This window comes from Telopea speciosissima, chromosome 6 (assembly GCF_018873765.1).
Source record: "Telopea speciosissima isolate NSW1024214 ecotype Mountain lineage chromosome 6, Tspe_v1, whole genome shotgun sequence".
Classification (NCBI taxonomy): Eukaryota; Viridiplantae; Streptophyta; class Magnoliopsida; order Proteales; family Proteaceae; genus Telopea; species Telopea speciosissima.
Window position 1 is genome coordinate 60981014 of NC_057921.1, and position 24796 is coordinate 61005809.

General features: G+C 37.5%; 2 protein-coding genes across 2 annotated transcripts; both read right to left on the reverse strand.

Annotated features, from left to right (window-relative positions):
* Positions 1–2389: 2389 nt before the first annotated feature.
* Positions 2390–11981, reverse strand: LOC122666148. The gene is made up of 7 exons (XM_043862274.1): positions 11762–11981; positions 11615–11646; positions 8577–8674; positions 8360–8442; positions 5295–5372; positions 5114–5212; positions 2390–3070 (listed from the first exon to the last, which is right to left on the reverse strand). Exons 1-7 carry the CDS (start codon positions 11837–11839, stop codon positions 2771–2773), a joined length of 768 nt encoding a protein of 255 aa, XP_043718209.1. The 5' UTR covers positions 11840–11981; the 3' UTR covers positions 2390–2770.
* A 7375-nt stretch (positions 11982–19356) lies between these two features.
* LOC122664981 (probable fructokinase-7) lies at positions 19357–24796 on the reverse strand. Its single transcript, XM_043861026.1, has 7 exons — positions 24591–24796; positions 23310–23527; positions 22617–22829; positions 22255–22452; positions 21962–22102; positions 20553–20669; positions 19357–19679 (listed from the first exon to the last, which is right to left on the reverse strand). The coding sequence occupies exons 1-7, from the start codon at positions 24607–24609 to the stop codon at positions 19545–19547; spliced, it is 1041 nt and encodes a 346-aa protein (XP_043716961.1). The 5' UTR covers positions 24610–24796; the 3' UTR covers positions 19357–19544.

Sequence of the window (24796 nt, forward strand, 5' to 3'; positions counted from 1 at the left end):
CCCCCCCCCTTCCTTTGGAGTTTAATTTAGTTATTTACTAATCAAAAAATAAAATAAAATTGAGTGTTCCTAGTACAAGGGAGAGGTCCGACAGTTGCTCGGTATCCAATTGTTTATAGCTCGATTAAATCGTTTAAACTCAATTAGACCAATTATTTCTGGTTTAATTATCATTTATAGCCCGATTTCCTTGAGCCTGATTATAGACTAGTAATCAATTGACCAACTAGAAATGTGTCCAGATGGATTAAAGATCTTAATTTAAGACCACCACTACTGCACAACCAATTACCTGATAATCTTGTTAGTACACACACTGATCTGGATGCATCTACAAATACTAATCATGAAATAAATTTACCTGTTTTATGTTGCGTAGGTCTTTCTGAACCATCTGTAGGCCGAATAGGATGGGTTTATTGCATTTTGCTAGACGGTCAGAGTATTTTAACATCTGTAGGATTTGCTATTTTAATCGACGATCTAAAGGCTGAGCTAATTGGAATCTTATAGGTATGAAAATACGCTGTGATTGATGGAATCCAATTAAAAGAAATTTAGATCACTAACAAGAACCTACATAACCTTTTGACTGCCAAGCAGAAACGTTAGCATTCCTTGACAAATCATCCCTAATTTTTTTGAACTAACTGAACAAACCTTAAACTTCTCAAATATACAGTTTAAATATAAAAACAATATATGGACTAATATACTACGCTCACTGGTTAGTTTTCCTATCACCAATAGGAATGTTATCCATCTCCCTTTCCCTTGTCTTTTTCTATATGATGTAAATATGTTTTGCTCTCTCTAAATTTAATAAATTTTTTTTCCCATTAAAAAACTAGAAATGTGTCTCTGCTTTAAGTCTATGGTACCCGATTACTCAAACTTCAACGGATGGAAATAACACGGAGCCTTAAATTGGTGGGGGGCCGGTTAGGCCCGACCAAAATTGATTGAGTGATTTGACACCCTTAGATTAGGTACTACGAAAGGAGGTGGATCATAAATGTCAATGGAATCTGTGATTGAGAGAAATGTCATTCTAGCTGCTACAGAATGACATTTCCCCCATTTCAGGGTCTCCTCCCCTAAATGGCTTAATTAAAATCAATGTAGATGGTGGTAGCCAAGAAAACCCTGGTAACAGAGGTTTTAGGTTGTCGGACGCCACTCTATGAGTCATTTCCTCTTCCGCTTCACCGGTGGCTGTGGCACTAACTATGCTTGCGCAACTGAAGCTTTGGCTATTCAAAGAGCCCTTTTAATGGCTAAGCTAGGACTCCAATCTATTTCTATTGAAAATGACACCTCCCCTCCCCACCCCACCCCACCCCACCCCAAGTCATCTCCATTCTAAAAGGTCAGGCACAAAGCACTCCCTGGCGCATTCAGTTCATCATTGAAGACTGCTTGCTCCTTTGGAGCTCCTTCGAGTTCGTAGGTTTTTCTTATAGCCACCGTGAAGGCAACTTTGTGGCTGATCTATTAGCCTGTCATGGTGCCTCTTCCCAATCTGATATGAGATGGCTATTCTCCCCACCGCTTTCTCTGTAATGCTTTGTTTTTTCCATTATCAAAACAGAGAGAAATGTCATTTTTGTAATTTTACAAAATTTCAATCATATTTATCACTTGATGTGCTTGTTGAAATTTGACCACTGACCACTCTGATGGGTGCCTGTGAGTCTATTTTACATGTAAACACCCATCATCCATGTCTGCCATAAGAAAGAAAACATGACCCTATCTCAGTTGCTTGCACAGTTGCACCCCTTACCCACCTGCTTGATTAATTTTTTGTTTTTTGTTTTTTCTTTTGGGTGCAGTTGTCAAAGGCTTATTCTCCATCAAGGGCCCCATAAGGAGGCAAGAAGCAGGCCCACAAAAGATCAAATAGGGTACCCACTGGGACTCCACTTCTTAGAAAGCAAGTAAATGTGAACTTGGTGCTGAAATGACAATAAAAGCAAACTGACAAGTACCTCACATAATAATACACATTATAATATTACATTATAACATCATTGAATCCTGATCCTGGTTTGTAGACAATTATTTATCCCATTGATTTCAGGATTTGAAACCAAGCTAAGTAAATGTGGACTTGATTTTAGTATGATTTCTGTTTCAATTTCATGGGATAATAAACTGAAATTATGGTATTTGGTATGATTTTTCATCTTATTAAAGGGATTGAAATCAATTTCACAGTGAAATAGCTGAGGACCTGTTTCAATATATTGAAATTGAAATCTTTACTGAGCATGTTAATAACATAGGTAAATGTGTCATTAGACATAATTAAAAAGAAATGAAAACAAAATCATTCTGTTCATAGGATTTTACGCAGAAGCCCCTAAAGGGGTTTTTTCCCTTGAAATTGAGATCCACACCATTGAAAATTTTGAATTTCTTGTATTTCACTGAAGCCACATTTTTCTATAGTGCTCAAGACAAAACTTCGCCCATATAGCTGGAGAGGGAACAGAAGAAACACAAAATGACTCGGGCAATTTTCGCCAGCTTGATGAAAATTAAGGGTAATGGACAGGTCAGAAAGTGGCCAAGGAGCATACGGCCAGAAATCATAGGGACATTACCGTTAATAGAAGGGCGAAAGCACAATGATAAGAAAAGCACTGACCAACAAGAGAAGGGGGAAAGATGGAAGCTTCAATACAGTACCTACTAGGATGACATCAATGAACTTTCATCCTACTGCGTCAGCCTATACAAGGGAGATTCCGAAGTAGCCCTTTGCTCAACTCCTGCCATCCACATCAAATCCAGCACCAGTCCAACCAGGTCCAGGAGATCCTCTCCCCTTGGGGACAGCCCCAAGTCCCTTCCCTCTTCCTGGGTTAACAATTCTTTTCTTTCCTCTTCCATCTCCCTCAACAGATGGCTGTTGGTTGTGACCATCCATAGCTAATCCATTTCCATTATTTCCTTGACCACGTACAGTTTCAACTGTTTTCCCAGCTGAAATTGTAGTTTGAGGATTGGAAGGAGAATCTGAAGCTGCTGTGCTGTTCCGTGCAGGTTGTACTGCTTTCCCGTCCTAAAAATATAATGGAGAAAATTAAACAAAATAATCAGTAGAAATTGCTAAAATGGTTAAAATTCAAAATTTAAAGTCAAAGTGATGTCTTCAAATTAGCTGGCTAATGATCAAAACAATTTTTGGTCCATGAGATCACTTTTTTTTTGGGAAAAAAGTAAACAAATTGATGGTATTGCAGAAAGAGCAGCCCATACACTCAGGTGCTGATGCAGATCAGCCTCAAAAGCATCAAGATACATACTCTAAAAAGTACCAAGAGGAAGAATAACACACAACAACTCATTGAGTCAGCAACTCACTGAATTGACTCAGTTAGAAGGGTGTTCTGGTTCACCCAAAAACCAGGTCGTGGCCAGTAATTATTATTATTATTACTACTACTATTACTAGATTCAATTGCTCATAAGACTGGATTACTCTTCATAACTTCCAAGCCAAGTTTTATGTTTATTTATTAGTAATCCTAGTTGCATTAGGAATATGTACTCCTACAGCCTAGCAAGGGGATAGTTTATTTTAGATGTTTTATTTGTTTTAATTTCCTTTTGCGAATAGACTTGTTTCCTACTGGCTGCTGGTTATCGTATGGCCATTATGACTCAACTTGCTACATTATATATAAGCATGTAGCCTTATAGCCTAGCCCGCTTTTTTAACTTAAAAAGAAGATGGCTTTCTGCTGCTCCATTCTGTCTGACTCAGAATTTGGTTGTGAGACACAACTACACCATTGTTGAGATGCCGATACTACTGGTGGGACTCCAGTAAGGCTAGCTGAGAAGTGTGGTCATATCCTTTTCTCTAATCTCCTTCTTCATTGTTTAATATAAGCAAACAGGTTTGTATTTACAAGTTTCTTTGATTCTGCTATACTACAGTTCTGGAATTTCTCAGTTTCTTGTTTATTTCTGTTTGATTTTAATTCTGACTACAGAATTTACAATCAGATATTAATCTGGACCTACCTGTGGTATTGACATCTGAGTCTGGGTTCAGAATACAGAATCCTATCATTACTGGGATTTCTGATTTATCATTTATCAAGCTTGTTACCTAATATCTGATTTCTGTTTTGATCTGTGTTTCAGTCCCTAAGAACAGGATCTTGTTCCGTTCTTAGATTTGGTTTTCCAATCTGTCATTGCTTAACCTGATTATATTTGTTTACTGTTTGAATCTTTCTAATTATTTGCTGATATCGGTTCTTAGTTTGGGAAATCCTATTTCAAGTAGGACTCTTCTGAAACTTGAGATCAGATCCTTTGATCAAGTTCAAATTTTGATATTTTGTTCCTATACCTGAATAGAGAAATCCATTAAAATTTGATTCAAATCTGAGATTCAGATTACTGTATATCAATTATTCTTTAAATCTGGTCAGTATTTATTCACTGCGATTCTAGTGTAATCTGAGTTTCTGAAACCTAATCTTTTAGGCTTCTAGAAACCCATCAGGTGCTGTCCAACATTCTTGGGCCCTCTATAACATATACTACTTATCCTTCCTTACATGAACCCAACCAAAACTAAATGATACAACAAAAACTATTCATTAACACAATCATCCCTCCTATCCCAAATATAAAAGTGTAAACTGCTAACGCCCCCTAAAATAGGAAAAACTGAACACCGGCTTGACATGAGCCTCATGGCTTTACTCTACGAGATTTATCTGCTAGGTGGTGGTGTTATGTTATGGCTGAGCAACCAGTCAAGGCAATATAAAGCCAAGGCATCCACCTTAAAAAGCCTATGGATGGTTCTAGGCTATCTGTTGGATGCTATTACCTATAGTAATGATTAATGTGCATCAGACTATGATTCTATTTCATTTTTACATTAATGAGAAACACGATACATAAAGTTCAGCTTAGCTTTTGTTTTCCTATTCCACATGCACATAAATTACATAATTGTAACAAACTAGCAACGAAACTTAAAACATAAAAGAATAAAAAAAATCTAATATATACTGGTAAACTTAGAGAAACAAAAACAGAAATGAGAATGATAATACAAAGAGATCAAAAGAACACTTACATGTGCATCAGAAACAGAAGCCCTGCCTGGGTTTAAAGCTTCTAGCCGTCTTTTCAGCTCCTCCAATCTAGAAAACTGAGCATTACTGCTTTCTTGAACCTACTCAAATCAAGATCAGCAACTTGATTAATATAACAGCTATCCTTCATCAGAATCCACATGCCAGAATAACTACACATACCAGCTGGCTTAGATCATCACATAGCTTCTGTTTGATTGCTTCCTCATCCTTCACAGCCTTTGATGCTTCTTCCAAGGCCTGAAACCATTAGTTAACTAACAATGTTTCTCATCATCCACAAAAATGGGTTGGATATTACCAGAAAAATGCATATATAAATCATCTAGGAAAGACTATCAACAGTAATTGGAAAAATGTGCTTCTGGATATGATACTAAGAGCATCTTACTGATTCTCATTGCAAACAGTACCATATGTGTAGCTTTTTATCATAAAAGAAGAAGAAATAAAGTGATGCCCAAATTTTCCATCGTTTAACATAAATAATATTTGTGAATCATATTTTAAAGTATGGTGGGGTCTGAAAAGACATTAAATGAACACAACTCATTGATAAATGTGAAATCTTGAATATACAACCAGAAAAGTGGGAGAAAAAAAGTTAGGAAACCCAAAAAAGGTGTGAGTGATAAAACAAAAATAAACTCGAATTCAAGTATTTCCTATTCTCAAGAAAATAACATTAAGATGAATAACCTGAATTGAAGATTTAAAAAAAAAAAAAGAGGATAACCTAAAACAAACTAAAAACAAATTTAAATATTTTCTTTCCTTGTCTCCGTATTTTTTGCTGGGGTTATCAAAGCATGAAAGATAAATAAGTAATTAAATCCAAAAACTTTTTATCCCTATCTTTGTGAATTGATGGATCAAATTAAGAGGCCCATTTAGTGGGTACAAGAAGGCACAGATTCTCCCCCCCCCCCCCCCACTTTCAAAACCTTGTCTACTCTAGGAAAACCTGTAGAATCATCATTTATTTTACCAATCCACCCAAAGTAGCTTCTAGACTATCATATTATGGAAAGTCTTGAGAATGAAGTATTTTGCAATGTGCACAAGTGTGTCTACTCTTCTTTACAATCACTTTAAGATGCAGATCAACTCGGTGTTGTTGCTTTTTTGTTCCCCACCCCCACCCAAATTAAAAGGAGAAAAATATGTGATGAGTTTCTAGTTGCTAGTGAATGCATCAGATCAAACATAAAACGAAAACAGAAAGGACAATTGAGGGACATTTTTATATAAGGCAAATGACTAATTAGTCGGGGTAGAAAGGGAATGAAGTAGAGTGGAGCTTCCTTGATTATGTCATGATTAGAATGGTTTCCATATATATTGACAGGATTTTCATTGTGACCAAGTGGTTGCAATGGTAAGGTTGCTCCATTGTGACCAAGTGGTTGCGGGTTCAAGTCAGGAAACAACCTCTCCGTAAAGTGGGGGTAAGTCTGCGTACATTATGACCCTCCCCAGACCCCGCAGTGGTGGGAGCCTCGTGCACTGGGTAAAAGGGCGTACCCAGTGCATGAGGCTCCCGCCACTGTGGGTTCTGGGGAGGGTCATAATGTATGCAGCCTTACCCCTGCTTTCGCAGAGAGGCTGTTTTCAGACTCGAACCCGTGACCTCTTGGTCACAATGAAGCAACCTTAACCGTTGCACCAAGGCCCACCCTTGTGCACTGGGTACGCCCTTCTTATTGAAAGGAAGGATTTTAATTAGGAGGGAAAGGAGAGGAAAGGACAGAGAGCAAAGAAGTCATATCAGAGAAAATAATAGGCTAGAAGCATAAACAGATATTTACAATATTTCAACATAAAGAACAGCATCTAGTCTTCAATCAAAGATAAATTTTTAGAGTGATGAACAGGGGTTATAGGTTCAGATGATGCCCCTACAGATGGCTTAGAAGAGTCATTTCCTCCAAGATTTACTACAGGAAGCTCTTAGAATAGAATGACTTTCCATTATAATGTAAAAATTGCATATGGCTGTCATTTCCATGACACCATTCCTCATATTTTGAATGATCTACAGAAATTTTATTGTCAACATGCTAAAGGTTTGGTTGTATTGGCTCCTCAGAGGACAAAACAAGAATTCCAGGTATACTATCCCATTATAATGTAAAAATTGCATATGGTCTCCATTTCCATGACACCGCTCCTCATATTTTGAATGATCTACAGAAATTTTATTGTCAACATGCTAATGGTTTGGTTGTATTGGCTCCTCAGAGGATAAAACAAGAATTCCAGGTATACAATCCCAATTAGATGTGTCAAGGCAGCTTCTAGCAACAAAATCTGACTAGAATTGGAAAGGGTGTTGTCAAAACTTCCCTTTTTTTCCATTAGTAGCCTGCTAGTAATGATTACAAGACTGAAAATGAGTTTGGCTCATAGCAGGATAGACATCTCTCTTTTGTTGATTATATAGCTTTCTTTAAACACGTGTTTTACAGCTTTCCATTATATTATAAGTCTGTCCTTAAGTTGCTGATTGATGTGGATAGGAAATTGGAGTCTACACTCTTCAATTATTTCCTTTTAGTTGAATGAAAGAGAAAATTATATGAAATGGTTTCAGAGGTTTTCTCAAAAAGGCCTTTTATCTGCACAGGCGAGTTAAGCCTCATTTAGCAGGGTTATGAAGCAGCCAAAAAAGTGCTTTTCACATAAAAATCTAGATAGGAGTGATCCAACCATGTTTGAGGGATAGGATTGCAGAACCAGTTGGAAAGAGGACCAGATAACAGAGAGAATGAGAAGCTGGTTGGACTAGCCATGGTCCTGCTTTTCTGTAGAACGTGAGAGTGAAGGATGTAAACTCAATGGGTTCACAGAGCAAGGTTTTAAACATCATTTTCATTCTTTATTTTAAACTCTTGGAAATGAAATATTTCATACAAAATATTGCAATAAGTGCAGAAGTATGCATTGTGAAAATCGTGGAAATAATGAGAATTCTGAAGTGGAACCTTTTATTTATTTATTATTTGTGAACCCTGGTATGGAACATCAGGAAATAATAAAATAGAACTAATAATAGAAACACCAACAATAAGCATTGACACTTGATTGCCAATTTAAAATGCAGGGGAACTGTCAATTTATATGGATAAAGATTCAAAAGCACTATCTTACAAGAATTTCCTTTATCTGAAAACAATTAAACATCTCTAGCGAGCACATTTAACATGGTCAAAGGAAAGAGGACAAACCTTACGTGCTTGCTCTTCCTTCAGCTTTGCAACACGTATTTTCTCAGTTGACAATTCTATTTTTTTCCGCATGTGTTCAAGTGCTTACGTAACATTCCACAGAAAGCAGAAGGCAGTACATCAATTAATTGTGCATACTATACTATAAAATCTATAGAAATAGTGAGTACAAAAATAAAAGCTAACAATCAGAGAAAACTAATATAATTTTGCCAACCTGCCTTTTTAGGCCCAGCTGTGAGTTTCACCTCCAATGAAAGATTTGCCAACTCTCTTTCTACATCACGGATTTTGGAATAATTTTCTTGAATATATCTGAGCAAACCATGTAGACATTAGGAGAAAAGGCCAAACAACCCAGTTATGGATTTCTAACAATCTAGAAAATACAGAGGATCTGCAGTAAAATCAACATCAACCCCACTGTAAGGACATTCATTAATCTCCACATTTGCACTCAAAGCTACAAGGAGCTATTATTGGTGAATATATGTCAGTCTCTTCATCTAAAAGGATCAAATAACAGTCATTTGACTATGGACTTTCTCAAGCAATCTTCGAAGAATTCCTGAATCTTAGCCATATGACTTCTTAACCTATGGGCAGTGGGCATGATTGAGACTGAGAATGACTTGTATCAGTTTTAAACATGGACATCCAATTATACCAAAACTATGAGAGTCAATGTAGATACATAAATAAATATAAGTAAACATATATAGGAACAGTAAATGTCAAGTTTGCATAGATATATAAAAATAATGGTGAAGAAATGCAAGAACATGAAAATAAAAATATCAATATAGAGCGCTGAGCTTTTTCTCATCCAACACATGCTTATGGAACCACAAAAGCATCCGTTTGACAGAAGAATCTTCTGAGTGTTAACATGGTCTAAAACTTCCAAATATTAGCACAGGAAGATTAAAACATTTGAAAATTAACAGAATCCTGGTACCCCACAGTCACCTTAACCAGTAGGATTTGAGAGCAGAACAAGGAACTAAGGGGCAAATTTGGGGATTCAGCACAAGGGAAATAAAAAAGCATCCCACATGGCACTAGCAAACAAAAGTTTTCACGGGGACTCTCAAAATCTAATGCGTATTTCATTAAATTTGCTAAGGCTTACCCAACCAACCTGGAACCTGCTTCTACTTGCAGGAAGCTACTCGAATCCTGCTCTAGAATTCCAGTCCATTTAAAGACATAACAGCTGTTAAATCATTTCTCTCCCGCCCCCCCCCCCCCCAAATAAAAAATAGAAAATAAAAAAAGCTGTTAAATCAAAACCACATTAATCCTTTCTCTTCACTTCAATCCTGGAGGTGCAACTCCGAAACTTCTTTCCAATTTACTCATGCCAACATCCTCATTTCAGTTCCACTTATTTTCAGCATATCTTATTCTTTGTTACCCAGTCATTCAGCTCCACACAGCACTGGTCTTACGGCATTCTTATAAATCTTTCCTTTCGTTCAATGAAAGCCATTAATCAAACAACACACAAGAAGCTTCGCTCCGTTCATTCAGCCTGTGATAATTCTACAAGAAACATCCTCTAACTCTCCCTCGTATATTATTGAACCAAGATAATGGATGGTTACAAATTTCATCCAATGGTTAAAAAGGGGAAGGAATTGTAGAAGGCTTAAGAGGGAGCTGTAAAATAATTTAATGCTAAGAAACCATTGCCAACCATTGCTCTAAAATAATTTAAATTTAGGTTTAGATACTAACAAAGCACCTTAAATAATGTCATTAGCACTCATTGAAACTTCTAAACGCTTCTTCAAGTCTCAAAATATCAATCTTGGAATGTGCTTTGATTACCTTTAAGAGTAGTCACTTGAATGAAAAGCTACGAATTGAAGCCAACTAAATTGTGCAGAACCATAATATATAAACCTCACAAAGCTTCCAGGTTTTGCACACTGCAGTATGGGCAAGCTACTTTAGCCCCTTAGCCTCCTCAGGTAGGAAGTAATACCTGCCCATGCAGTTAGGTTATGCTTCCAAGTGAGAACATGTGGGGCCACAAAGGAAAAATTCTCCAGAACCCAATGACTGTGGACAATATTGCAGAAATAACCCCCCATGTCGAATATTTGGGTTAGGCCATCAGTATAGGCTAATAGGGTCGTATCAAAGATTCTTATTGGACTCAGCACTTCTCAGCCTATACTATTGCATTAAACAATGTAGTGAGAACAATGGCAGAAAAAATGACTTTGATGACTATCATAGTCTGTATCAATGGTAGTCAAGAAACAAAAGAGAAAAAGTGATTAGGTTTCCTACAAGGTGAAAACGACCCAAAAATCTCAAAGAAAATCAGCTTGAAATGCAAAGCTAATAAGCAACTAAAGAATTGTAATGGTGCTCCCAGAAAATCTGCTTATGATAAATAGAACATAAATTTCTTGCTATTTTTGGTCACTGAAAATTGGTTGACAAGGACGACATTCTTGAGGTACTGATTTCTCACTTATTGCCGACGAAGCCATGTTTCTTCACAAGTTCACTTTCTACTGTCCCTCTGTGAAAGTATGTATACCAAATCGTCACAAAAAGGGGCATGTGAATTGATGAGATGCCAAATGCTAAAGCAACAAGGCATCACATGTGACCTCTAAATACTAATTTTCTGAACAATGTCTGATCTATACTAAACGAATTTTCTTCTATCAAAAGTAATTCCTTAGGAGACACTAGTAGTGCAGCAATGCAACACTGCTCAAGTTCCTTGCCACAGATAAGGGGCCTCAGGCCCTCAATCACCATCATGTTCCTGATTCTATCTTAGAATAACAACCTTTAGCTACTCTTTCAGATTTTCAATTCGAGGTCAAGGATGTGATTATCCACGCTCAAACCTGTTGAATCTTATTGTAGATCTGGATGCACTCCTAAGAGACAGATTCTCATTGAAAAGCATTCTTGCCAGTCAAAGTCCATCCTTCTTCCTATACAATTACTGCAATTCAGTGTAAAGACATACGTCTGATTCAATGCCATTAATGCAAACTAGTGTCCTAAACAACAATGGAACATAAAACAATACTTGACGCAAATTAGATCAAAAGAAGTATCAGAGGATACTCCGAACATCGGCCGCATTAACGGAGGGGTACAAGACACAGAAACAGAATTGGAAGATAAGATAAGAGGTTCACAAACGGTAACTCAATAATAACAATCAAATTTACAGGATAAAGGAAAAGGAAATAGCAGAGAGAATAGAAGTGAACATACTTTTGTAATTGAAGCTGTTCCTCCTCGATTATCTGAGGTAAATGAAGGAGAAGATAATTGCAGAAATGTCAGACAATAATCCAATCAACGGATACAAAACTAAACAAATTGATGTCCAAGAGAATGGAGGAAGAGAGAGAGAGTGACCTTCTCGGTGTAGGCGATAACAGGGGCTTCTCTGGCGAGGCCATCGGGCCCTATTTCGGGAAGGAGAGAAGGATTCATGGCCTTTGAATGAGACTGGGGAAGCAAATCAGACGTCTGATCTGGTCGATCCCTACTCCATTGCGTCAAATCGCCGGCAGACGTCTGAGATCTTCGACGTATCCTCCGTCGTCCTTTTATTTCTTTTTTCAAATTTTTTGTTTCTTAATTTCCCTTGTGTGTTTCTTCTAAGACAAAAATCTGAGTTGTATCGTGAATCGGCGACCGACACTTGCTGCGGCCGCACCCGATAGATAAACGATGTGCGTTCCAGCCTCTATTCCTCAGATTCTTCTCTAAACATCACCAGTTGCTAGTGCTGCCTAGTCAATCATCTAGACTACAGAGAAAATGCCCATGAAATTTTAGGGAATTAAGTCAACAGATCGGATGGCCAGGAAATCCGAAATCTTCGGGTCATTGTTGAACATGCCATTCACAATTTCACATGGAAGGAGAATTCACGTTCGAGAGTCGAGATGGGGTGACCTCGAGGAACTCGTTCAGAAGTAAACCAAGAAACGTAAAATGAGGTGAAAACCGTTCAGATCAAACTATCCAGTTAGTTGTGCTCTTATCCCAATTGGTGATAATTCTCGTCTCCGGAGTTTGTTACAGGTTCGGTATTTCGGATATCTCCAAATTTTGATTCTTAAAAAACAGTTTATGAAATCGAATCCAATCATGTCAACAAAAAAGATCGACCGTTTGGATGGCTATCCGAAAGAGTTCCAATAAAATTGATAAAAAAGAGTTACTTATTTTTTATTTTGCGTGGATCTTTCAAAGTGTTAATATGTTTAGCGACATATAACGTTTCATTATTTGTCCTTTGATTGCACATTATTAATCAATTTTTTTTCTCAATAAAAATACGTTGTTAATCATCTCAATTCAAAGTTTTAGTAAAAATACCAAAATGCCATCAATACTTGTTGAAACGCTTAACTATTTGCCTCTACATTCGCTAGTCCATGTGATAGAAGACCAGACAAGTATCTCATTAGTATAATTTTAACTTAAAATAAATAGAGAAAATAGCTAAAATTACAAAAAGATACATATCTTGCTAACTTCCAAGAGCCATTACAAAGTCGAGCATTTTTTGTGATGAACTGTTGAAATTGATGATCGCTTTGTGCTTTAAAGTATTGGTTATTGGGTTTCTTGCCATTGCTTAAGATCGTGAAATTATGCTCTTACTTATGGAGGTTAATAAATTAGATTTATTTGATTTTTTTAATCCAAATTTATATTCAATTACTTACATGTCTAAGAGAGAGAGATGGTATAGCATATGTAAATTAAGTTCTCAACATTGGATTGTGAATGGATAATCAAATACCAAGTTGATGTGAATTGTAATTAAGAATAGTGGATTCTAATTACAAACATTATTGTTAATACAACGATTAACACTAACCAGTCCTAAGTGAAGTTTTCCCATAGTAAACACTTTCTTAAGCAAAGTTTAATGTGCATGTAACCCACATATCCGACTATCCGAGGATGTTATTTGTAATCATTTAAGAAATATGTGGCTTTAATTTACTCAATCGACGATGACTATAATCATCTGTAACATATATGAACTGATTGGGTTATTTTGGAAAAAAAAAAGGCTACCAGGCTGCGAGGCACTTGCACCCAAACACAGGAAGAGTAAAATGACCACCTTGCCCCCTCATGAAATGAAAAACCCCACGCCTATTGGATACTCCCACACTCATTGGCCCCGCACTAGTGCAGGGGCCACGTATCCTGACACCGATCCCCCTCCCTATTTACATACAATATAGAAAAAGGGGGGATTGAGCAGGGAAAAAGATCATTTCCAACTCCAACGCTTCTCCAACCACCCATCCAATGGCGGGGAAGACTTGGACATGTAACTCTAGATGTTGGTAGGTGTTAGGATAAGTGTCCAAGTCCTCCCAACTGTTGGATGGGTAGTTGGAGAGGAATTGGACACCCAAGTAGTTGGAGAGGATCCGGATCCGGGTGAGCAGTTGTCAAGATCATAATGACCTGATCAGACAATGCAATGGAATAGTGAAGAAGCAGATGAACTAAACAGATGGAAAAGAGGGTAGGACATCTAGGTGATATGCTGAATTGATCTTTCTCACGTCTGTGCTCCAAACTACAAATGGAATAACAACCACATGATTAAAAAAAAACCAAGGTACAACTTCAAAACTTTGCTAGCTTCATTTGCTAACATTTCTTTCTTTCTTTTTCTTTTCAGGCCTACATTCTCTTTCCTAAACTTACTTTTAGTCCTCAGTTATAGATAGGGGTGTCAATAAAGCCCGGCTGGCCCGAACCCGCCCGAACCCGCCCTGAGCCCGGCCCAGGCCCGACCCTGATTTTTTGACCCCGAGGGCGGGTTTGGGTTTAGTTATAGTCCGACCCTGGCAGTGGTCGGGTCGGGTCGGGTTTAGATCCTGGGCCTAGCCCGGCCCGGCCCGACCCGACCCTGTATTTAATTATAAACATTTATATATCTAAAAATACCAAAATGCCCACAAAATACCCTAATCCCATATTCCCTATTTCCCTTTTCGTTTTCACTTTTCACCCTTCATTCTTCATCCACGAGAACCGAGAAAGCCGCGCCGACTAGCCTTCTTCTTCCTCGGTTCCTCCTTCCCAGATTTGCATCAAGGTAGTTTAGGGAGTACTCACTCAGAGTTGAACTATGCATTACTCAGAAAATTTTTGATTCTCACAAGCGTCTTTATGTTGTTTTGTTTTGTTTTATGTAGGTGAGAAAATCACAAAACTTGCGAAACGAATCGCCTAATCCGAAACTCATACTTCTTCAAGCTCCGAACCTCGATTAGCCTTCTTCTTCACTCACGAGGTACGCTCGTTCCCTCCCCTTCTCTATCTCGTTCATCCTTACGTACAATAATTAAACAACTACGAGAAGAAGGGTTCATAATTTCATAATGTAATTAAATTTTGAGCTTTCTCTCTCTCTCTCTCTCTCTCTCTCGCTCACCCCACACAAACACAAAGAAAGTTGAAAAAAAAAAATTAATACGAGAAGGGGAATTGAAGTGTGAAATGGGTAGACCTTGAAATCCTTTTAGGGCTCTGAGGCTCTTCAGCTTTCTTCTCCTCTGCTTTCTTTTCTTCTTCTTTCTTCTTCTTCTCTTCTGTGCCTCCTACCTCTTTCTTCTCCTCTTCTTTTTTTCCTTCTTCTTTGTTCTCCTGCCATAATGTTAGAGTCAAAAATACCTTCTAGATCAGCCCTTCAAATCTCTAATTACCAACTACATTCAAAACCCAAACAAAAATTATATTCCGGATATCAGTAGTGACAAGAAATTTCTGCTCGAAACTAGTGTAATATACTTACTTCACCCATCTCTACCCGGATAGGGAGCACAAACGTGCTTAAGACTCTCTGCTACCAAATAATTTCTTTGGTACAAGCTGCAAAAGTTGCAGAGCACTACTTAGAAATGCAAAAACAAAAAAACCCCTTCTTAGATGAGTTGGATTAGATAGTGGGAAAGAAGAACATACAGTCCTTGCTTCTCCTTCTTATTAGGAGAGGGCAAATCTCTCTCTCTCTCTCTCTCTCTCTCTCTCTCTTTCTTCTGTGTCTCTGTGTATGTGTGGTGGTGATGTGGTTAAGTAAGTGGGGGTGGAGATTCTGAAATGCTGATGTAGAATCCTCTAATGCGACTAAACTTAGCAGCGGAGATGGTTTTGGCAGCCATACATATTTCTGACCTTCCAATGACCTTTCCAAGGAAGCAGTTGTAATGAGTTTTTGTATGAAATATCCTATCTTTTTTTCCGAAGGCCCCACGGCCAAGGAAAGATTCACAAAATTCAAAACCATTTGCAAAATTCAAGGATCTGCAACTACAGTTTTGACTTTTGAGTACTACAGTTTTGACTTTTGAGTACCAAATCATGGTACTGATAGTGTATATTAGTTAATAAATTACCTTTGTAAGTTTTGTCTTTCTCTTCCATGTAATGGTGAGCTCTGGCATTTGTCAAATTGCATATGTTTTCCCATAGAATATACAGGCTGTTACTTTATGCTTTATAGCCTGAAGCTAGGGTTGTGTTTGGTGTATATTCTCAAAATAGATTTTGGGTCTACAACGCATTCTAAAACCCGATTCTTCTCTATTTTCTCGAATTAGAGTGCATTTTAGACCCATAATCTATTATGAGAATGCATACCAAACAAAGCCTAAAACAAGCTTTTCCCTGGTTTTGTAAATTTTTTAATCCCCTATTACACTAAATTTGATGTCAGGCTCATACATTTTATCTTTTTGTAGTTCGTATTTGTAGTAGTGTAGTTTTCTTAAAATCAAGCAACTATGAAAAGACAAGATTGGGGCTTGTTTAGCAATAGATAAAGTATTAAAGGTAGCTGCTATTGAGACTTTAAGCACCATGTTAGAGAGCATGCTATGTTTTTTTCAACTTATTGCTTCAAAGATCTTACACATGTCTGAATTTTTTAATTTGTATAGATCTCAATGGAGGAAAACTCAAATCCAAGACAGCCAAACTCAAGTTCAAATCAACCAAATTCAAATCCAGTTGAATCATGCTCTAAGGGTCCTGTGACAAGCTCTACAAAGGCACAACCAAACTCTAATGCTTCTGAGGTATCTTCTAATCCTCTCACTATAGGGTCATCTAGTGTTTGGAATCACTTCACTAAAGTTATACCTCCCAATGGTTCAAAAGCTATTAAGTGTACATGTAAGTATTGCCACAAGGAATTTGGTTGTGCAAGTGAACATGGTACTAGTTCACTAAAACGACATTTGGATAGATGTCTTCTGTGTCCAAGTAGTGAAAAAAATAAGAAGCAAAAACTCTTGGATTTTAAAGTTGACACGAGTGATGGTAAGAGTACAATCACTAGTATCTTAGCTTGGAAATTTGATTATGAATTGTGTAGAAAGGCGCTTGCTCGCATGATTATTATGGATGAATTGCCATTCATATTTGTAGAGCGGGACGGGTTTAGAGATTTTTGTAAGGCTTTACAGCCTAGGTTTAATACTTTGACCCGTAACACTGTGGCAAAAGATTGCTTTCAATTGTATCTGGAGGAGAAACAGAAGCTGCAAGATTTGTTTAAGAGAACTGCTCAGCGGGTGTCCCTCACCACGATATGTGGACTTCTATCCAAAATCTTGGTTATTTGTGCCTCACAGACATTACATTGACGAATTGGAAATTGCAAAAGAAAATCATTAACTTTTGCGTAGTCCCATCACCACATACTGGTGAAGCAATTAGTAATGCCCTTGAGCGTGTTTGATTGATGGGGTTGGATAAAGCGTGTAGTATTAGTGGACAATGCAAGCGAATGATGTTGCAATTCGAAATTTAAAAAGAAGATTTAATAAGAAAAATGGGTTGTTGTTGGGTGGTGAGTTTTTCATATGAGATGTGCTGCCCATATTTTGAATTTGATTGTCAAGAAAGGTCTTGAGGATTGTGGAGATGTTGTAAGTAGAGTTCGTTCTGTAGTGAAGTATGTGAGGAGTTCGCCATCAAGATCACAACAGTTTAGATTGTGTTGTGAGCAAGAAAAGATTGAGTCTAAGAAAGCTTTGAGTTTAGATGTTTCTACTCGTTGGAACTCTACATACCTTATGTTGCAAACTGCTTTGGAGTTTCAAAAAGCTTTTGAATGTGTAGAAGATAGAGACCCAAACTTTACTATGGAGTGCAAGGATGGGGTCCCAACTACTCAAGATTGGGAGAGAGCTAAAGTTTTATGCAAGATGTTGGAGTTTTTTACAATGCAACTACAAGATTATGCAGGTCTCTTTTACTACTTCAAATCTTTACTTCAAAGAGATTAGTGTGATTGAATCACAGTTGAACCGGTGGTCAAGAAGTGAAGATGGCATGATTCGGGATATGTCATTGGCAATGAAAGAAAAATTTGACAAATATTGGGGTGGCGTGCATCGACAAAATGAATATTATGTTGGTTGTTGCTCGTGTTCTTGATCCACGATTTAAGTTGAGATATGTGAGATATTGTTATTCAAAATTATATTCTCAACTTGAGGTTGAAGAGAAAATTGAGAGGATTAAAAATGTCATGGATCGTCTCTTGAGACATTATCAAATGCGGGGGTCGACAAGTAGTACAGTGAGAGTTGATTCATCAACAACCACTTTTGATGGTTCATCAATAGATGATGATGACAGTGAATTTTCAGAAAGGGGATTTCATAATGCATTAGAAGAGGAGGAGCGTTTCCATGTTACATCTGACTTAGACAAATATTTGTTGGAAGGTATTGAGAAGGAGGATGATCTCAATTTTTTTGACATCTTAAATTGGTGGAAGGTCAATAGTACAAGATTTGTGGTTCTAAGTAAAATGGCAAGGGATGTTTTGGCGATTCCTGTCTCAAGTGTTGCTTCAGAGTGTGCTTTTAGCACTAGTGGTAGGATTTTAGACCAGTTTCGTAGCTCTTTGACACCTACGATGGTAGAGGCATTGATATGTACACAAGATTGGCTACGACAGGCACCGGTTTCCGTTGATGTTGAAGAAAACTTAATTGACCTTGAGAAGATCGAATCGGGTAACAACCTTTTAAATTCTCTTATATCATTTAATTACAATAATAATAATAACATTATGAATGATGATTAAGTTTATTGATTTATTCATTTGTTAAATGTATTTTTTTTCAGCTATTAACAATGATTGTGGTGATACAACCAAAAGTTAGTGATTTGATGGATGATAATGCATACTTATTTGGTCTGAACTGGTAAGGACATGTACCCAAACAATAGTTCTTATTAGCTAATATTTTCTTTGACATCTGCTTGTATTAATAGAGTTTTCCCCTCATTTTTGGCATTGTTTTTTTTTTTTTTCAGGAATCCCAGATTCAAGCATATCATAGAGATGGATGTTGCTGTGATTGATGGTTGATTGTGGCAGTATTTTTATTTATGGATGATTGTGGTAGTAGCATTTTTATGGATGTTTGTGACAGTATTTATATGGATATTTGTAGTTGATTACTATGGATGATTGTGGTAGTATTTTTATGATGTTTGTGGAAGTATTTTATTTATGGATGTTTGTGACAGTATTTTTATTTATGGATGTTTATGGTAATATTTTTATTTATAGATTTTTATAGATGTTTGTGAATTATTTTTATTTAAATTTACAAATCCATCTCTCCCTCTCTCTCCTTCCCCTCTTATTCTTCTTCTTTAAAGAATTTTTCAGGTTTTTTTAGATATATTCTTTGATATATATCAATCGGGGTCAAGACAGGGTCAAAACAGGTCAATCGGCAACCCGACCCGCCCGACCCTATCGGTCGGGTCGGGCCGGGCCGGTCAGGGAAAACCCTGGCGGGGTCGGGTCGTGGTTGAGGGTTTCTTGACCCCGCCAGGGTTGGGTCAGGGGGGTTTAGGTTAAGACCTCTAGGTCGGGGTCGGGTTTAGGCAAGCCCGCCCAACCCGACCCATTGACACCCTAGTTATAGAATTGCTGATAAGCAATAACAATGCATCCATGGGCCATAAGCTATGCTAAGCTTGGGGCTTTGGAATCTATTGTTCACAAGGGAAAGTAGAGAAAGTGAGTATTTTGTTACCTCAGCAGAGGAAAACCAACTTATATTAATTCCCTTAGAAACAACTCCACAACTACTCAAGAGGGAAACAATATGTGACTCTCCTTTCATGCTACAGCTTTTGGTAATACTTGAAGGACTGCCTCTCTCGTTGGCATGGCCGGAATAGCTCCTCTCTCCGTGACCGTAATTGCACCGCAGGCATTTGCAAACAGAAGAGCCTCCCTTAATCGTTTCTCATCCTGCCAATTTAATAGAAAACTGTTAAGCTATCCAAAATTTGTTTACAACAAGATGGGGAAAGGATCGAGACCAACAATCTACAAGTTTGAAGGGGTTCCCATCCAGCGAAGTAGGAAGTCTAAAATTTGTTTACAACAAGATGAAAGCAGCATAATAGCAGTTAATTAATCTTGCATCCCCTCCATGGAGTATATCTAGTTCTTTCCAGAGACAGAACAACCTCATGCACCTATTTGTACAAACACGAATCATATTGCACTCAAAACTCAGGAAGCCTTATTTTGAATCATGAATATAGCATGTGAGACAGATCATGCTTTTCTTTCTTTCTTGGGTTCTGAAACAGGGTGTGTGGCATCAGAATGCATAGATTACTGACTTTGACACACAAACATTTAATGAAGGCAGTTGAATCAGAAACAAACAGAAAACATTTAACTTATATTGCAACATCAAACTCAAATTACAATATCAAACAAAAAGGACAAAGTAATAAGCCAACAAAAGGGACGAAGTAATAAGCTGGAAAGAGAACAGAAGAACAGCAAGTAATTTATGTCAGACAATTGTGTGACAGCAACAAAGATTATTGTGGAAAGAGGACCTACACAAACCACCCATTACAAATTCATCCAGCAGCTTCATTACAGAAATCTATTCCACACTGATACATATGATGCAACCAAAATCAAGCATCATGACAGAAGACACCCAACATTCAGAAAGCAAGAATATAACATAATCAAAAAAAATTAAGCACCTGGAACATGAGGAACAGTAAAAGGTTCAGTTAATTATCATTATATAACCAAATAAATTTGTAAAATCAGCAACAAGCCCCAAGAGAAACATTCTGCATAGAGGATAGATACCCGATACAGATTCAGGTCAGATGCCAGAATGCTCAGTATCCCACTTACAAATGCATCACCAGCACCAGTTGTATCAACAGGTTTAACTTTAACCCCATGAACCCTACCCTTAAATTCCTGCATTAATTTGAAAAATACCTGATCAAGAATGATAGAATAGAGTAACTTAAGGTACAACAGTCACATAAGTAGAATGAGAAACAGAACTCTAAATGCTGAAAATTCTAGTATGAAATATCTACTTCATATGATTTTGATATGGTGTATGTTTAGAAGGAATTCAAATTAATGACCAAGAAACACCCTGAAGTTACCATTTTTCAGTCATCCAGCAGGATGGAGAGATTGAAAATGATATCACCCTAGAATTACACCGGAGTATAACAAATGCAAAGAATCTGCTGGTTGCTGCATGATTAACGCATGCCAATAAAATTGGAGGGGAAATTTTATAGGACTGATATAAGCCCATCCATTTTTTATGGAGCAGAAATTTGGAAATCAACAAATAATACATAAATAGGAGCATAAAAGATGAGAATGTTGAGCTACATTACAGAGAATATTCCAATTGGACCCCGACTTGTGTCAGGTACTTCTACGTTCAATGCAATTTTGTGTCAAATACTTAGAAGGATGTGCTTTTGCAGTGTCGGGGTTGCATAGATTTTGAGGTGGATGAGTGATCCGACTATAAAGGTCAGAATCAAAGTGAATGAATCAGGGAGACTTACGGGTACTTAGGAACCTATTCGTACAAGATGTTGGAAAGTCGAATGATGTGATATGGCGCCAATACATGCAGTAAAATACCAATGATTGTCAGTGAGAAATGAAATAGAGAAACTCAATGCTTTAAAAGGATCAGGGGAAGGCCGCAAGAGGATTTGGAACATACCAGTAAGGCTTATGACAAGAAAAGATAGATCCAGGATAAAGTGCAATGACAGGAAAGATTTTGTACCCAATTAGTTGGGAAAAGGCTTTGTTGATTTGAATTGAGTGTAGATGTCCACAAGATAACAAATCAGCCATTAAGTCTCACTGTGTGGTCCAATTTAGTCATTGCATATCCAGTTTTTTATTATTATGCTACAACTGTCCTTTTATAGGGATTTATTACTTCAGATTCATTAAATTCCAATCACAGATAGTCAGACCTAGTCATTGGAATCCTTATTCGCCGGCAAAGTAGGATATGCATTCACTTATTATATTATCTAGTTAAGGCATATACAACTTGCTTAGGAAAGTTATTCACCCAAAAAAAAACTTGCTTAGGAAAGTTAAGTAGCATCTGTTGCATGGAACTATCGTCAGAGGAATTGAAGGGGGGAAATTACTATTTGTTGAAGGGCTTCCAGCAAAATGCTTTGAAGCAAGAGTAAGGACAAATATCATATGATTACCTTGGTGTAATATCTGCAACCTTCTGCCCCTTCAGTAACAAGCAAAAGCTTAAGGTTAGGGTGGAAAAGCTTCTTTAGCACCACATTGTCATCATTAGGATCATCCCCTCCAGTCAAGAATGAAATTTCTTCCTCACTTATCTGCAAGTGCAAAATAAGAGCCGGCCCGAGTATGAATTTCACTAAAAAATGATGAAACTCTTCTAGAGGAATCACATTTTTTGTACCATGAAGGACCAGTATGTGACAGTTAGAACCGGTATTGGATTAAATAAAATTTTCAAAAACAACACCTTGATGATGTCTGATTGGTCCCATACGCTCGTAATACCCTGCCGAGCAGCTTCTGCTGATGGCCACAGAGGCAACCTCAAATTTGGATCATAAGAGAGAATGCTACCAGATTTCTTAGCAATGTTCATCGCAGTAATATGTGTCGACTTAGATGGCTCCTCAATCAAACTGATTGAGCCATAGTGGAATATACTTGCCTGCATTTACAATCAACAGGGAAAATAACCTAAAGGAATAAGCTCCAGTGTTATCATGAGTTATTCTATACACCATTGCATAATTGAAGGCAACTCCATTATACCCCACCCCACCTTCCTGGGAGAAATAGGGGGAAAAATGACACGATTTGTACAATATTTACCTTCTTAATAAGGTCCACATCAAGTTCTGATTCTCGAAAAAGCATATCTGCACTAGGATGGCGGAAAAACATGAACTCACGCTCACCATCAGCTCTCAGAGTAACAAATGCAAGTGCAGTCCGTGCACTAGGGTCAAAACGCATGCCAGAATTATCGACATTATTTTGTTTCAGTATGTCAGCCAACATATACCCAAATTCATCCTCACCTACCTGATAAACAAGTTCTACAAAATTCAATAGAAAAGACTACAACACTTAAGAACATAAGCAATAGACTGCTCCATAATTGGCTAACAACCAAGGACCTTCTGAAGTCTGGTATCTAAAATAACAGAAAGCATGTCACATTGACTAAAATAATATATGTTCAAGGGTACCCCCAAAGACATAGAGGTCTGAATTAGGGCTGCTAAGATTTACCATGTGCCTGCAAATACAGAGTACTATTACAATTGATTATAGATGTTGCCATTCACATATTACAACAGAAGACTATAAAATGAACAAAGGCAGAATACAAGTATAAATACGAGGATGCATAAGATTGCAACTACTTGTGACACACAAACACAGGCGCTCAAGAAGATATCAGATTGTGCGAAAATGAGTAAGCAAAGTGTATAAGATGCCTGACAGGAAAATAGAGATTAGCATGAATGACGATAAAGTAGGTCCAAATATCAAATGCACCTTGCCAATAAATGCTGACAATCCACCAAGTCTTGAAATCCCAACAGCAACATTTGCTGGAGCTCCACCAGGGGCTTTCTTAAATGCCGGAGCTTCTGCAAGGGAAACTCCACCAACAGTTGGAACAAAGTCAATTAACAACTCCCCAAAACACACAACAAGTGAGCCATTCCGTGGGGTTCCACTTCTTGCATCAGCAGCAAGAGATTTCGGTACACCTACAATAAACGAAAAGCCCAGATCAATGACGACTTGGCAGTCAAACAATTGAATTACAAGAAACTCTTTTGATCTGGACAGACTATGCCAAGCAAAAAATGGATATCGCATTCTGCCTTAAAATATGTTTTCACATCAACCATTCGGCCTTAATTCTGTTCCCATTCTGAATTGATTCGACTAGAAATTAAACCAACTTCATTTAATATAACTATACTCATAACATAGGAGAAACTAATAGCTTACGAAACAAATATCTAAACGAATTGGTGTGTATATGCTTAATGGAAAACCAATACACAATGTTTAATATTGTTAGCCTTTTCTGAGGCAGTTAAGAACAACAGAAAATACAATTCAATCCCCCGAATATAAAAGGAAGGTGGTCAGTCGCCAAACCTACTCAAGTAGGAATCAGACAACAAAATGAATTATCAGCCAACTCCAGATCTAAAACAGAAACTTGCAGAATCCAAAACAGTAAGAAGACAGTTAAACCAACTGAATTTGGGTTTTCTATAGGACTTATAAAAAATTCTTCCCTTGCAATTGCGTTCGATCCTGAAAGCCAACTACATATACATGGGTTTCCTCAGCACATATATGTGTTGTGAGAATTGGGAAAAAGAAAATGAAACCCATTTTCGAAATGAAAAAGGCAAAAAAGAATTCATCAAAGAACAGGTCCATTAGAGAAACCAAATCTAGTCTTTTTGGTAGTGATCTCAGTACTTCGGATCCTTTGAAGGGTATAGCTAATACTTTTTCAATATTAAAAATCTTCCCTTGTTGTGAATAAGTTGATCCAGACCCAACAAGAAAAAGAAAAATTGACCAGGAAACAAAATGAAACTCACATTTCTTACGAACCCAAATTCCAAGAAACAAGTTATTCCTGAACTAAATCAATAACTAAGTAGATAAATAAATAAAAAAATAAGATATTTCTTGTTGATAATAACTTCCATTAAGATTCTTCTTATTCGATTCATGTGTTATTCTAAGAACAATTGACCTGAATCAGCCCAGGAAAGAAGGAAATACAAACAGAGAAGGGTGCACCTGAAGCGGCTTTAGCCATTCTTGAAGATAACGTAACAGGTTAAAAGATTGCGCAGACGAGAACGGAAAGAGCAACAGGAAGAAGAAGAAGAAGAATGCGGAGGAGTTTGGTGAAATCTTGAAACCACGGAAGCTGCTCCGAAGTTTAAGAAAGAGCCCAGAAGGAAATTACTGAGAAGACCATTTCCAATACCAAGTTCCAACCC